General features: G+C 47.4%; 1 protein-coding gene across 5 annotated transcripts in view; it reads left to right on the top strand.

The window, feature by feature from the left end:
• atm (ATM serine/threonine kinase) overlaps positions 1–16,157 on the top strand; it is a 215,734-nt gene that overhangs the window by 47,192 nt on the left and 152,385 nt on the right. For all 5 annotated transcript variants that reach the window (XM_038818310.1, XM_038818311.1, XM_038818312.1 and 2 more), the window contains exons 12-15: positions 3,134–3,232; positions 4,914–5,145; positions 10,995–11,120; positions 11,787–11,912. In XM_038818310.1, coding sequence (XP_038674238.1) covers positions 3,134–3,232; positions 4,914–5,145; positions 10,995–11,120; positions 11,787–11,912 — 583 coding nt within the window. The remainder of the gene's footprint in view (positions 1–3,133; positions 3,233–4,913; positions 5,146–10,994; positions 11,121–11,786; positions 11,913–16,157) is intronic.

Genomic DNA, 16,157 nt, shown 5'->3' with positions numbered 1-16,157 from the left:
TAAAGATGACAATCCTCCCTCGATTTTTGTTTATTTTTCAGTGCCTCCCGATCTTTATCCCACAGTCCTTCTTCAAAAGAGTTAACGGGCTGATCATGAGCATTGTCTGGGCGGGAAAGTCTCCGCGGGTGAAGAAGGCGATGTTGGAGAGGAATCGCAGCGAGGGAGGGCTGGCTTTGCCGAGTCTGGTCAATTATTACTGGGCGGCCAACATCGCTATGATAAGGAAGTGGATGGTGGGTACGGGGTCTAGTTGGGAGCGAGTGGAGGCGGCTTCGTGCAGGGGCTCCAGTTTGGAAGCCCTGGTCACGGCTCCTCTACCGCTGCCGCCGGCCAAGTACACCACCAGCCCGGTAGTGGTGGCGACCCTGCGGATATGGGGCCAGTGGAGGAGGCATGTGGGGGAGATGGGGGCGTCTGTCTGGGCGCCAATCTGCGACAACCATCGGTTTGCCCCCGATGGCGGCGAGCAGGGGCGGGAAGGGTGGGTGATATGTTCCTGGAAGGGAGCTTCGCGAGTTTGAGGAGCTTGGAGGAGAAATTTGGGTTGGTAAGGGGAAATGATTTTAGATACTTACAGTTGCGGGACTTTGTTCGTAGACAGGTCCCATCTTTCCCGCGCCTCCCGCCAACGGGGATCCTCGACAGAATAGTCTCTAGGAGGGAAGAAGGGGAGGGCAGAGTCTCGGGTATATATAAGGTGCTCATGAGGGAGGAAGGGTCCCAGACAGAGGAACTGAAACTTAAATGGGAGGAGGAGATAGGCGGGGAAATGGAGGATGGGCTGTGGGCAGAGGCCCTGAGTAGGGTAAACTCGACCGCGACATGTGCTAGGCTCGGGCTGATCCAATTTAAGGTCGTTCACCGGGCCTATATGACGGTGGCTCGGATGAGCAAATTTTTCGGGATAGAGGACAAATGCGCTAGGTGCGCGGGAGGACCAGCGAACCATGTTCACATGTTTTGGGCATACCCTGAGCTGAGGGGGTACTGGGAGGGATTTGCGGGGGTCATGTCCCAGGTGCTGAAAACAAGGGTGGTGATGAGTCCAGGGGTGGCAATTTTTGGGGTTTCGGAAGACCCGGGCGTCCAGGGGGAGAAAGAGGCCGATGTGCTGGTCTTTGCTTCCCTGATAGCCCGTCGACGAATATTATTGGCGTGGAGGGACTCAAAGCCCCCGAAGACTGAGTGGTGGCTTGCGGACATGTCGAGTTTCCTGGGGATGGAAAAAATTAAGTTCGCCTTGAGGGGATCTGTGCAGGGGTTCACCCGGAGGTGGCAACCATTTATTGACTTCTTTGCGGGAGAGTGAGCGTCAGCAGGGGGGAGGGGGGGGGGGGGGGGGGGTAGAGTAGAGTAGGAGGGAAAATATGGCGGGTAGTACCGGTGGGAGGGGAGCGGGCTTGTGCAATATGTTACGATGGAAGTATTGAAAGTACGTGGATGTTTGCACATTTTTATCTTTTTTGCTTCCTTTCTGATGATGTCTGTAACTGTTTATAAAGCCAAAAACTACCTCAATAAAATTGTTTATTAAAAAAAAAAGAATAGTCAGGTCCTAGAAATGTTTCTCTCGATTCATTCTCCCTGTCTTTCCTTTCTATTTCAGTGTGCATATTTTTCTCTCTCTTTCTCAGCTTTGCCTCCCTTTCTCAGCAGCAGGTGGAGTAGACCAGAATACTCCAAATTCAAGTATGTGCAGTCTGATATTCCCACAACATATCATGCTCTAACAATGGAGCTTTTCTGCAGCAGTTTATGTTGTGATCCTATTTGAGTCATAAATTGCAAGTGGATACACTTGGAGGGATTTGTGGAAAGAGCAGTTGAATGGGGCTAACTTTAACTTTGTTAAAGAGCCAGCACAGGCACAATGGGCCAAATGGCCCCTCTGTGCTGTATGATTCAATCTCAATTCTTAGTGTTTGGAATGGCAGCTTGTGCTACTCATGTTTCTGGCACATAATTACCGATTTCAAATTTGGAATTTATGGGGGGAATAAATTACGACAATATTTATAAATTCTGAATAAAGCAAGTGCAGAATAATGAGAATGTCATACTGAACTTTAAGAGAATAGCTAAGTAGAAATAGCTTCCAACTGGGTTTCTGGTTTGTTTTGAATGTCAGGCTGGTAAATTAGCAAACATGAGTTCTGATGAAAGGCTATTGCCCTGAATTGCTGACTGCACAGACAATTCTTTTGCCTGCATTCGCCTTCAGCTGACCTGGGTGAAAAATCAAGTGAGAATCGGGAAACACGATTGTCTCGGGAGAAATCGCATTTCTCGATTTTCCTCACCCTTTGCCGTTGAATCATGAGGGCAAGAACCTTATTTTAATGAATTTAAATACATTTTCATATGATTAACCAGCCCCCCTGCCACACAAACCCCCCCCCACCACACACACACACACACTGAATATTCTTACCTCGTCAACCTTTATGACCACGTTTTAATTCTGGATTCAGTCAAGGAGATCCCTCTGGGTGCGCAGAGGTAAGCCCGGGGGGGGGGTGGACATGCCCACTTGGCAGTGCCAACCTGTACCAGGAGCTTTGCTAGGGGTGGGCCCTTGTGGGCTTCCATGAGATGTTCTATGTATGTGTGATGGGGAAGGGGGGGGGGGGGCAGTGAGGGTAGAACTTGCAGTCATGGGGTGAGGGAGCGGGCACTAAGGGCAGGAGAGGATTGCCGTTGACACTTGCGCGATGACAGCAGTGTGGGGGTGGGGGAAAGGAGAGAGTTAAACTTCAGTGCTGATCGGGGCACCCTTTAAAGATTGCGCCCCGATCTCTGTGGAGCCAGGTGCTGGCTCTGTCCCGCCATAGTGACGCCGTAAATTATGCCCGCTCAATTTGTTTTCTCGGAGAGGCTCAAGTTCTGGAGAGAAAACTGTCCTGTGCAACTGAAGAGCTGCACGCTGGTCTGTCTGAGCCTGATACTTTGAAAAAATGTGGTAAGATTCTGCCCTCTATTTCTCTCTCCACAGATGCTGACTGACCTACAAAGTCTTTCCAGAATTTCCTGTTTTGTTTCAGATCTCCAAAATTTACAGCTTTTTGCTTATATGTTATTCCTTGTTTGCCAGTGCTAAATATTGTTTTTCTCACCACACATTTTCTTATAGAGATTTTCCAAGTCAGCTTGTTTCTCAAATTTTGGTGGTTTTGACACTGAAGGACTGTCGAGCAGGAATGGATTTCTTTCACAAGCCTTCATCAGAGAGGTAACTGAATAAATATTATATGGATAGGACCATTTTAAGGAGCTGAAATGTCTATTCCAATTGTAATCCTGCCTCACCAAGGAATGTTATAATGTAACAGCTTGTATTCCAAACAATTTCTTGAGTTCAGAACAATTTAAAGTGAAAGTTCCTAGATGTCTGTTAATAAACTGCCTAAATATAATAAACTGGCTTCTAATAAGGAGAGAGTATGGGCATTGTTTTGAAGATGTGCATATTCTGATGCAGAAATAAGTTTATTTAGGAAAATAAATCACAGAAGCTGCAAAACAGAACATAGAACAGTACCCTCGATGTTGTGCCGAGCATTGTCGAAAACCAAGATCAAGCTATCCCACTCCCTGTCATTCTGGTGTGTTCCATGTGCCGCTTGAAAGTTCCTAAAGTGTCCAACTCCACTATCACAGCAGGCAGTCCATTCCACACCCTAACCGCTCTTGAGTAAAGAACCTACATCGGATATCCCTCCTATAACTCCCACCCTGAATCTTATAGTTATGCCCCCTTTTAACAGCTACATCCACCCAAGGAAATAGTCTCTGAACGTCCACTCTATCTATCCCCCTCATCATCTTATAAACATCTATTAAGTCGCCTCTCATTCTCCTCCACTCCAAAGAGAAAAGCCCTAGCTCCCTCAACCTTTCCTCATAAGACCTATCCTGCAAACCAGGCAGCACCTGGTAAATCTCCTTTGCACCCTTTCCAATGCTTCCACATCCTTCTTATAATGAGGTCACCAGAACTGCACACAGTACTCAAATGTGGGCTCACCAGGGTCATGTATAGTTGCAGCATAACCCCCGCGGCTCTTAAACTCAAGCCCCTGTTAATAAACGCTAACACACTATAAGTCTTCTTCACGGCTCTATCTACTTGAGTGGCAACCTTCAGAGATCTGTGGACATGAACTCCAAGATCTCTCTGTTCCTCCACATTCCTCAGAACCCTGCCGTTGACCCTGTAATCCGCATTCAAATTGTTTCTACCAAAATGAATCACCTCGCACTTATCAGAGTTAAACGCCATCTGCCATTTTTCAGCCCAGCTCTGCATCCTATCAATGTCTCTTTGCAGCCTACAACAGCCCTCCACCTCATCCACTACTCCACCAATCTTGGTGTCATCAGCAAATTTACTGACCTACCCTTGAGCCCCCTCCTCCAAGTCATTGATAAAAATCACAAATAGAGAGGACCCAGCACTGATCCCTGTGGTACACCGCTGGTGACTAGTCTCCAGTCTGAAAATTTTCCATCCACCACCACCCTCTGTCTTCTATGTGATAGCCAGTTACTTATCCAATTGGCCAAATTTCTCTCTATTCCACACCTCCTTACTTTCTTCATGAGCCGACCATGGGGAACCTTATCAAACGCCTTATCCAACACAGTACATCTTATCAAATAACCTTATCAACCTTATCAAAGTAACCTTATCAAACACAGTACATCTGTGGTAATGAGTGGAAAGAACGGGGATGAGATAGGGCAGGAAAAAGGAAGGAAAATGTTGCTCAAGTTCTTCAGTAGGACAACACTACTGGGTTCAATAGCTGTGCCAATGAATATTATTACCTCTTATATTATTATTTTAATAATTTTAGTCCTGTCAATGCACACTTTTAATAAAGAATGGTAATATTTCTGTCTTGTCCAAGTACACTAGCAGAAGAAAGCCTGGCTGAAGTAGACAAAAGTGGCACAGTCTTCACAGAAACAGAACGTCTTTTCCTGCAGACGACATTTGATGAAACTCCAAACTACAGTAGCGCTATAGTATCAGTTAAAAAAAAGGTACCTGTGACATCACGAATATGTTTCAAACATGTTTTGAAAACCAAACTCGAGGAATACCTGTTGGCATTGATGGAATACCTGCATTCTGTTGAGGTAAGTGCATACAATAATATAATGTAACTTTGGTGCTGGGGACATTCTTCCCAAACTTTTCATTGGACGTGAAGGCATTCTATGAAAAAAAAGAGAGAGAACAAATTTAATTTATGTAGTCTATTTCCATTGTCTCAGAACAGTCCAAAGCACTTCAGAGCCAATAAAGTACTTCTGGTTCTTCTAGTGACAGGGATGTACTGAGTAGTCGCACATCAGATGGCTCTCCTCGAAAGAAAGAATAATAGGCACTTTGAGCCGAATTTAGCCCATATTCCCTCACCACTAACAACACAAAATACAGCAAGGATGCCAGAAAGCAGCAGTTCAAGAGGCTGCAGAGACACCAAAAACAGCGGCAAGGGACAGGAGCGGCGAGCACATGGATCAGCAGAACCACTAGGCGAGGGATCCCCGGCCACCCCTGAGAGGGAGATCAATGACCCGAAAAACGAGCCCCCACCGCGTGATGGATGGAAGACATTCCTCACCAGGGAGCTGAAGGAGATGAGAAATTTTATTAAGGGTGAAATAAAGGCAGCAGTCAAGGTGGTGGAAGTGCGGTGGCCCTCGACAGTATGGGAAGGAGACTGGAGGCCCAGGGGACCACAATAAAGGAGATGGGTAAAGCCCCAACGGACCAGAACAACTGAATCGTCACCCTGGAAGCTGAAATGAAGAGGTTGGTGGTGACCCAGGGGAGCCTGACAGATGGACCAAGAAAATCTGTCGAGGTGACAGAACATCAGAATAGTGGGCCTGCCAGAGGGAATAGAGGGCAGGGACCCGACCGACTATGTGTCCAAAAGTGGGGAGGGATCGCTTCCCCAAGCTGCCAGAGATTGACAGGGCACACTGGTGCTCCAGCCAAAGCCCAAGACAGGGGAGCAGCAGGGAGCGATCATTGCCAAGCATTACAAATACCAGGACCGGGAAAGGATCCTTCGCTGTGCCAGACAAACGAGGGCTTGCAGCCGGGAGGGACACAAGATCAGAGTCTACCGGGACCATTGGGGTAGGCCTGGCAAAGTGCAGGGCAGAATTTAATACAGCAAAATTAGCCCGGTACAAAAAGAATATTAAATTCAGGATGCTATACCCAGTCAGGCTCTAGGTAACATGCCAGGGCAAGGAACATTACTTCACTGCCCCTGCAGAAGTGGAAAAATCCGTCAAAAAGAACGGTCTAGACAGACAGCAAGGGAGACAGCGATGAAAAAGGCCCAGAGGAAGCAGAGAAGAATCAATGGACAGTTATGCACGGGACTTAATCGCCTTGTTATGAACAGGAGAACCAGTTCGTAGAAAGGAGGGGGTGAGTGCAGGAGAGGGTGAGGAGGAGATAGAGGGGATACCAACAGAGCGGGAGTAGGAAGGAGATGACCGACCCCAGGAGGGAGGCCATCACACTCGCGAGAAATCTAGCACCAGGATGTATGAGTGGGGATGGGGAGGTAGTGCATCTCCTTCAGGGAGAGAGCCTCTGCCAGGGGAGGTACAACACCAAGGTGGGGTGGGGGAAACTAGAGGGGTAAACCGAAGGAGGTGGTTGGGTGGGGGGGGGGGGGGGGGGGGGGGGAAAGAGAGGGGAAACAAATCCACAGAGGGAATAAAATGACTGGAGGGGGGGGGGGGGGGGGGTGCTCAAGACTGGCTTCAGCCAGTTACTCTCTGAAATGTGGAACAAGATGACATCGCAAGTAACCACTTCCCCAAACAAAGGGAAACCCCGGAGTGCAGGGGCTCATCCATGCGATGCACACACAGTTGCTGGACATGTTAGGTGGTCCTTGGACAAAGGTAAACACCAGAGCGCAGGGGACCTGTTCTCATGGGGAGTACAGTGACCGCAGCTATTTTGCATGGCCCCCTAACAAAGGGAAACCCTGAAGTGCAGGTGCGCATCCACAAGGTAAGTATGGTTGATCTCGCAGGGGTTGTGGGAGGGGGGAATTCCCAACAGTATAGTCACCTGGAATGTCAGAGGATTTAATGGCCCAGTTAAAAGATCCAGGTAAGAAAGGGTTGGGTAGAACAGACATACCATTCATGTTACGGGGTGAGAGCTATCGGGGTAGCCATACTGCTCAGTAAGAAGAAATGTTCACTGCGGCTAATGTGAAGGGCCATGGGGAGTGGTACATCGTACTCAGCAGTGTCCTGGACGGGGCACAGATGGTCCGAGTCAACGATTACGTGCCCAACTGGGACGACATGGAATTCATTAAGAAGACCATGGCGGAAATCCCCAATATAGCTACGCGCCGACCGATCATGGGGCGGGGGGAGGAGACCTAAGAAAATATCTTTAAGCAACAAAAGGGAGGCTAGGTTGGGGGTCTATACCAGGGGTGGGCAAACTACGGCCCGCGGGCCGCATGCGGCCCGCCAAAGGTATTTCTGCGGCCCACCAAGTCATTAAAAAAAAAAAAAAAAAATTTTTTTTTAAAAAATTTTTTTTTTTTTTTTAAATTTTTTTTTTAAAGGTTAATGGGTGGGGGGGCTGTTGGGTTACTTACTGGTATAGGGTGGATACGTTGACTTGAGTAGGGTGATCATTGCTTGGCACAACGTCGAGGGCCGAAGGGCCTGTTCTGTGCTGTACTGTTCTATGTTCTATATGAGGCGCCCAGAATCATAACCGGGTGACGTAATTATTTTACTTAATATACTATGCGGGCCCTTTGTGAATTGTGAATTTCTGAATGCGGCCCTTGCACGGAAAAGTTTGCCCACCCCTGGTCTATACCAATGGAAATTTTTTGTACATTGTACCCGATGCACATACCCTTGTTCACTGTACAGTGTAAAGATGGAAAACTGCAATAAAAAGATTTTGGACAAAAAAATTATCATCACTGTTGTGATGTGGGGAAACCGGGCAGCTAATTTGCAGGCAGCAATTTTTCTCCAGCAGGAGCATGTGCAATCAATGACCAGATAATCTGAGTTAGCCATGTGGTTGAAGGATAAATGTTGGCCAGTAAACAAGGAGGATTCACCCGTTCTTTGTCAAATATTCATGTGGTCTTTTATCTGCACCTGAGAGAGCAGATAGCACCTTGGCTTGTTGTCTCATGTATAAGATAACACTTTTGAGTGTGCTGCAATATCTCCGTAATGCACTGATGTCGCAACCTAAATTATGTGCTTAAGTGGTCCAAGAATGAGACTTGCACCCAAAAACTTCGAACTCCGGCAGATGATATAATTTGAACTATAGTTGACATCTATTGCTAAAATGTGAGGAAAGGAAGGTATCTCCTGTTTGTTGGACTGGATATTTGCATTTTGGTCAAGTTATGAACCATTGGTAAAGTTTGGAAACATTTGTTCTATCGTGTGAGAGTACCTTTAAGAAACGGGGGCGGAATTCTCCGACCCCCCCTGCAGGGTCGGGGAATCGCCCGGGGCTGGTGTAAATCCCGCCCCCGCCGTGGCCGGAATTCACCGCCACCTGGGAATCAGCGGGGGTGGGAATCACGCCCCGCCAGTCGGCGGGCCCCCCGCGCCGATCGGCGGGCACCCCGCGGCGATTCTCCGACCCGCGATGGGCCGAAGTCCTGCTGCTGTCAGGCCTCTCCCGCCGACGTGGTTTAAACCACCTCTGTGCCGGCGGGAGCAGGCGGCGCGAGCGGGCCCTGGGGGTGGCGCGGGGCAATCGGACCCCAGGGGGGGCTCCCACGGTGGCCTGGCACGCGATTGGGGCCCACCGATCGGCGGACGGGCTTGTGCTGTGGGGGCACTCTTTTTCTTCCGCCACTGCCAGGGCCTCCACCATGGCGGAGGCGGAAGAGACCCCCTCCACTGCGCCTGTGCCGGTGGTGATGTCAGCAGCCGCTGACGCTCCAGCGCATGCGCGGACTCATGCTGACCGGTGAAGGCCTTTTGGCCAGCCCCGACGACGGGCGGTTTGACGTTGGCGCCAGTCAGCGGAGCAGGAGCCACTCCAGCACGGGCCTAGTCCCTAAAGGTGTGGAATTCCGCACCTTTGGGGAGGCCTGAAGCCGGATTGGTTGGCGCCACTCCGCTACGCCGGGACCCCCCGCCCCGCCGGGTATGGGAGAATCCCGGCTAGGGTGTTTATCAAATAGCTGCAGTGATGTCAGAGTGGGTGGAGCTGGGATGGCTGTCTTTCACTTTCGTTTTTGAGCAGGCAGGTACAGTGTGTTTTAGTTTTGTTTTCAGAGCTGTGTAGCTTCAGGCAAAGCAAGCAGCTGTTTAATGATCTCTCTCTACAAGCCACAGACTGTCTTCAGCTCATTTGAGGATTTCATAGTAATTCTTGTTTCTGTAGAGAATTTAAATCTGCTGTTGTTCTGTAAAAAGAATCTTTAGAACTTATGGATGTTGTTAGGAAAGTTATGAAGGGTTACTTACAGAATATTGTATCTGTGGGGATTATTGGTGTTGATAGTTGTTAAGATGTTTACTGTGGGTTTATAAAGTGTTAAGTGGACTCATAAATAAACATGGTTTTGTTTTAAAAGTACTTTAGAACTCTGTTGCATCACATCTATAAAGTAGGCCCTTGTGCTTCCCATAACCGAAATCTATTAATGGGTCAGGTGATCTCCATGATACACTTTGGTGTTCTCGAAACCTTGGCCCATAACCGTTCCCACAGTCGTGAAATTCTCCAATTTAAGAAAAGGACCAGTCCATGTTAGACCACATCAAGTACTGTAACTAACCCCAATGTCAGATATTTCTGAAAATCTGGAACTTGAACCAAGTGCAATATTGACTGTTTTAGGAGGTTGTTTTTTTCTCTAGGTGTTGTAATCTATATAAATATTGTGCAATCTCAATGGTCTGAAATGAAGCTGGCAAGTCTTTAATCCAAGCAAGCAGGACTGTGTTAACTTTTCAGCTAAATTTAACAAATTCAAAACAAAATTGTATTAGATCAAGATATATTAAAAACGCAGGTTATTAAAAAACCCATTTAGAAATTATTTGGACCATCTCATTTATCACCTGAAGTTAGCACATCAGATTAAAAACAGGCAAAAAAAACAGCGGGCAGAATTTACCATGCAATCCACCATATGTTTCCCGGAGACGGCCTGCCATTGGCCAGTGGTGATATCTTCTGGTCCTGTTGTTGTCACTGGGGTTTTGCATTGAATGCTGTTTGCGGGGCCAGAAGATCCCACTGGTGTGAACGACCAGAAAATTCCAGCCTGTGTTCGTTCAGCTACTGAGCCATACTGACTTGGTAAAATGAAGTGTGCCCACTTGGGAAAGATATGAAGAGGTTCCGCTGCCTGTAATGCTATTTTAGATTAGCGGATAGAATGAAGAGAAGCTTGCAGGGAAAAGTTTGAAAGAAGAAAAAATAAAGTCTTCAGACTTAGATTTTTAAATTATTGTTGATTAAAGGTGAATTGTGGCAGCAGTGAATTGACCCTGTTTAGTATGTTAAGGAGGGGAGCAGGTGAGCTCAGTTGGCTAAATGGCTAATGTCTGGTTCAGAATAATGCTATCGGCAGGGTTTGATTCTTGTTTTGGCTCAGGTAGACTTGGGACCTGCTTTATCGCCCTGCTCCTGAGAGCGGATGGCAACAGCACTGACAAAAACTGCCATGGAGTCTTCTCAGGATGAAGCATCTGCAGACAAGGAGCCAAGAATCTGTCTTTGGGCAGAGATCGGATAAATGAATGAATATATTAAGCAACAAAAATAGCTCATTAGAGAACATTTATCATTGAGTTAGCTTGTGTAGTCCAAGCAAAAGTCCAGTATTGAGTAAAGGATCTGATATATTAGATTGACACGGTAGAAATATCTACAGTGAAAGGTTTCAGACCACTTTTAATGCTGGTATTCTACTTATTGTTTCCAGATGGTTCCACCAGAATGCCAGGTTCGCTGCGCAAACCTCATCGTTGGTGTACTCCAGTGTTATTCTGATATCGGTGTCACCAGTGAGGATGATGCATGTACATCTGTCCTGTTTCAGAAGGCAAAGGTATATTACTGAGTTCTGGCTCCTAAATTATTGATCTAGAATTTGAAGAACACACTTAAGGGTTCATCACATATAAGTTTGACGGCTGTAATGTAATTTCTTTAAAAATTCAGTTCAAGCCTGACAGAATGGTTTTGATAAACATCCAGGAGCAAAATGTCATCATTAGTTGTTTTTAAGGAACAGGTTAATGCCATTAGGCTAATTTATAGGACCAACCGCTAGTGAAATCCAATTTACAGCACTAGAATCTGGTTCAGAATTTTGTGTGGATGATTGGAAGATCTCATATGTGTGTATGTGCACCTGGCTTCCTTTTTCATCCTATTTTTATTCTCTCCCCTATTTTTCCAAATCTATTTTCTCTTCCCCACCAAACCACAGTTTCTGCTGGCTGCAACTCCAGAGCACTTGGTATGATTAACAGTCTCTCTTTGAAGTTAATGTGCAAAATATTCTGACTAGTACAGAAAGATTGAGGTTGAAGTTTGGGTTCAGTTTTGAGACAAAAATATTAAATGTTGCTTGATTAGGGCATGTTTAATGTGAACAATATGGGCTTGTAAAATCATTCTCGTAGTGCATTTGCTACTTGAGAAATTCCTACTCAAAAAAGATATATTTTTGTCATTTAAGTTGTGATTGTTAATTTCCTTTCCCTCTTAGTCTTTTGTACTGGATGCCGGTGAATACATTTCGACAGCCAAAGACAAACTTAATGAAGAGTTGAAACTTAGCTCTCTGAAAACGATGGTGACCGTATGCACGAAATGTCTGCATTCTCACACTAAGGTATTTGACTCAATTCAGTTAAATGTCTACAAGTACATTGTACTAAATATGTTCAGCTTCATTAAACTGCCACAATTTTGTTTTATCTTTTTAATGGAATTCACTTCAATTAAAGCATAATTCCAATTGTTAGCACCCTTATGCTTGAGTCAGAAATCCTAAATTTAAGTTCTGCACCAAGATTTTGTGGGATGAACTAGGCTGGCACTCCATTGAAGGGATGCTACACATTCGGGAGTGCCATCCTTCAAATTAAACTTGAACTAGGGCTCTGTCTACCTGTTCCAAGGTTTAGATAGATATGAATTATCCCATTCCACTACTTGGAAATGAGCAAGGAATTCCCTTGGTGTTCCTGCCAATGTTCTTCCCTCAACTGACACTGTTGGAGGACTTCCAGTGACGACGGGCGGGAGGCAGCCGCGCAATGGAGGGCTTCCGTTCGGGAATGGCATTTTCGGGGCTTTAAGCCCGGTCCCAGGGTCCACGGAGGCGGCAAAAGCAGGAAGAAGGCACAGAGGAGGCACAGTGAAGGTACAGTAAAGGAAAATGTTGAGGGTGAGCAAACAAACGGCCCTAAAAAAACAGCTGAAGGTCTGTCAGGGAGTGGAAAGGTCACCGCGGGGTCACCAAGGAAAATGGAGGCTGGAGCACCTGGGGAGGCCGGATTACTTACGGCTGAAGAAATAACTAAGGTGATGGCTGCGGAATTCGAAAGGCAGTTTACAAAATACATGGAGACAATGAGGAACGAGATGATGGAGGTTTTGAGTGGGCTGGTGGAGGAGGCGATTTCCCCGGTGGCGAACGCAGTGGCGGGAGCAAGGGGAGGCGCTGAAGGAAGTGGAGGAGACAGTGCAGCACGGTGATCAACTTACCTTGATGGGGAAGGAGATGTGGAAGATGTTGGAGATTAACAAGGATCTACGAGGAAAAATGGAAGACCTTGAAAATAGATCCAGGCGACAGAATTTGAGGATTGCGGGGCTGCCCGAAGGAGTTGAAGGGCCGAGGCCGACTGAGTATTTTGCCGCGATGCTGGTGAAACTATTGAGGGAGGGGGAGGATCCCTCCCGGTATGAACTGGATCAGGCTCATTGGTCGTGGAGGCCTGTACCAAAGGCGAGTGAGTCGCCAAGGGTAATGACTCTGTGCTTCCGTAGGTACAGTGTGAAGGAGAAGGTCCTGTGCTGGGCCAAGCAGAAGTGGGTGGTGCCATGGGCTGGAGCTGGTATACGTGTATACCAGGACTTTGCAGTGGAGCTGGCGAGGAGGCGGGCTGCTTTCAACCGGGTGAAGAGGGCACTGTACATTAACAAGGTGCAGTGCGGCATTGTATATCCAGCGAAGCTGAGGGTGACTTACAAGCTCAAGGACTTTTATTTTGAAACGACGGAAGCAGCGGAGGAGTTTGCGAAGGCAGAAGGACTGTTGAAGAATTGAGAAATGGCCATGTGCCGATGTAATCTCATGACTGTGTTTTCTTCTTTTTTGTTTCACTGCATGTGGGTGCATGGGCTAAAGGAGCCAATGTTCTATGTATTTGGACAAGGGAAGTGATGGGACTTTCACTCGAAGTGAGGGCTCTTTTGGGTGTAGGTGGATATGCGGGGTTTGTGTGTTAAACGGGGATTTCTGGGCTTTCCTAGGGCCGAGCAAGGGGGAAAAGGACCCAGGTGGGGGCCTCCACGCTGGCCGGTTTAAGCCGGCCAGTGAACGGGAGTGAGGTGGGGGGAGGGGCTGCAGCCATCGGAGCCTGGCAGAACAGGGTCTGAGTGGTCTAGCCGGGGTGGAAAGTTGGGAGGAAGGAACCTAGGTTGGGGGGAGGAGTATTACAAGAGTAGTGGAGGGGGAGTTCGGGGGGGGGGGGTGTTTACAACTCTGGGTATCATGCACGGTACTCTTTCAGAAGGTTGCGATGGCGGTTGAGTGGGGGGGGGGGGGGGGAGAAAGTCGACTCTATAGGTTAATGGGCCGTTGTTTGGGGTGGTGGGAGGATGGGATCGTTGTTATTGTTAAGGGGATTAATTTTGTATTTGTTACTGTTTACTGTCTGTGGGTAGGGTGTAAACTTTGAAGGAAAATGTGAAAATGGAGAATAAAAACATTTAAAAAAAAACTGACACTGTTGGATCTTGCGCTGATAGATTGCCGACTATTTCTACCTACCTACCAGAAGTCACTCCACTCTAAAGTAATTCATTTTAGGCAAAGCACTTTGTGGTTTTTCTGAAATACATGACAAGATACTCATAAATATACTTATTTTGCCCCAAAACAGCAATTAACTTACCATGTCAGCTTTACTTAATTTTTAATGGTAACCTCACAAAGTTCCTTATAAAGTAAATTTTTTTTTAAAAAGATAATTTATTGGGGACATTTTCAAATATATACAAAGAGCCATAACAAACAAACAGCAATGTAATAAGATATCTAACACTAATTATACATATTCCCTCCTCCCCCCCCCCCCCTTTTAACCAGTATAACCCTCAACCCCACCCTTAACACAGAAAAGAAAAAAGAGAGAAAACAAAAAGAGAGAGGAGACCCTCCCCCGTTGACACTTTAAAGAAGTCAATGAACAGCTTCCATCTCATGGAGTACCTCTCGTCCATCCCCCTAATGGAGAACTTAATCTTTTCTAAGTGAAGGATTTCCAACAGGCCATTCACCCATGTTCCTATCCTTGGCGGCTCCGAATCCCGCCAACTCAGCAAGATCCTCCTCCAGGCTAGCAGTGAGGTGCTTCTCTTTTTTACTCAGCTCCACATAAATATCAGAGATCTTGCCTTTCCCAATTTCATCCTCTGACAAGAGCCTGGCCTGCAGCTCCGGGATGCAGCATAGGGAGCGAACCCACCTGCTTTCTCAGGAAGGACCTGATCTATAGGTATCTGAACCCATTCCCTTTTGACAGCCTATAAACTTCTTCTATCTCTGACAAGTCCACAACCTTCCCTCCCATAAACAGGTCCCCAATGCACTTCCGGTGCCACTCCCGAAACCTAGTGTCTAGCCTCGCCAGGACAAATCTATGGTTGTCACAGATTGGTGGCCCCCCCCCCCCCCCCCCCCCCCCCCCCCCCCCCCCCCCCCGGTCTATCTCTCCAGGAAAACCCTCCTGGTTTGAGGGGTCTCCCTGCCCACACAAAGCTCAGAATCAGCTTATTCACTTTCCTAAAAAACAGCTTGGGCAAGAAAATTGGGAGACTCTGAAACAGAACAGGAGTTTCAGCAAGACCACCATTTTCACTGCCTGAACTTTCCCCGTCAGGGACAGTGGCAGCAGATCCCATCTCCTAACGTCCTCCCTCATTCCCCCTACAAGTCTCGTTGACTTATGGAGCTGGAGCTGGGCCCAGGTTCGTGCCACCAGTATCCCCAGATAGTGGAAGCTCGACTCCACCAACTGGAACAGTAGGTTACTCGGAATTCCCCCTGCCCCCTGGTATTTATCGGGAGCACCTCTCTTTTTGCCATATTGAGTTTGTATCCCGAGATGATACTAAACTCTTCCCATTATCCTGCCAAAGCACTCCATTGGTTTTGAGATATTGTATATTGACATATACACTAGGACGTCCCCGTTCAGGAAGACCTGGTGATCCACACTCTTCTCTCTTCCCCCCGCCCTGACCAACACTCCTCCATTCCCTAGAGGCCCAAAGAGCCATTGCCAAAGGCTCAATCACAAGAACAATGGGGAGAGAGGGCAAACCCTGCCTTACCCCACGTTGCAACGCAAAGTACTCAGAGCTGACTCCATTAGTCAGGACACTCGCCTTCGGGGCTTTATACAATAATCTGACCCAGTCTACAAACCCCTGTCCAAACCCAAAACCGCTCCAGTACATCGAGCAAGTATGCCCACTTTACCCGGTCAAACGCCTTCTTCGCATTCATAGACACCACCACTTGCACCTCTTTCCCCTCTGTAGGCTTCATCACAATCACATCAAATAACCTCTGTACATTCAATGACACCTGCCTGCCCTAAACAAACCCCATCTTGTCCTCCCCAATCACATCTGGCATACAACCCTCATTCTGTGTAGCCAGCACCTTCGCCAGAAGTTTCACATCAACGTTCAATAGCAGAGTTGGCCGGGTGACCCACGCTGCACGAGGTCTTTGTCCTTTAAAATGAGCGCGATAGATGCCTGCGATAACATGAGGCAAGCTCACCTTTTTCCAGCGCCTCGTTATACATTCCAACCAACAAAGGACCCAACAGCGCTC

The sequence above is a fragment of the Scyliorhinus canicula genome, chromosome 14 (assembly GCF_902713615.1).
Source record: "Scyliorhinus canicula chromosome 14, sScyCan1.1, whole genome shotgun sequence".
In the NCBI taxonomy this organism is placed as follows: domain Eukaryota; kingdom Metazoa; phylum Chordata; class Chondrichthyes; order Carcharhiniformes; family Scyliorhinidae; genus Scyliorhinus; species Scyliorhinus canicula.
The sequence above is the reverse complement of the archived record's forward strand: the minus strand, read 5'-3'. Positions and strand labels throughout refer to the sequence as shown.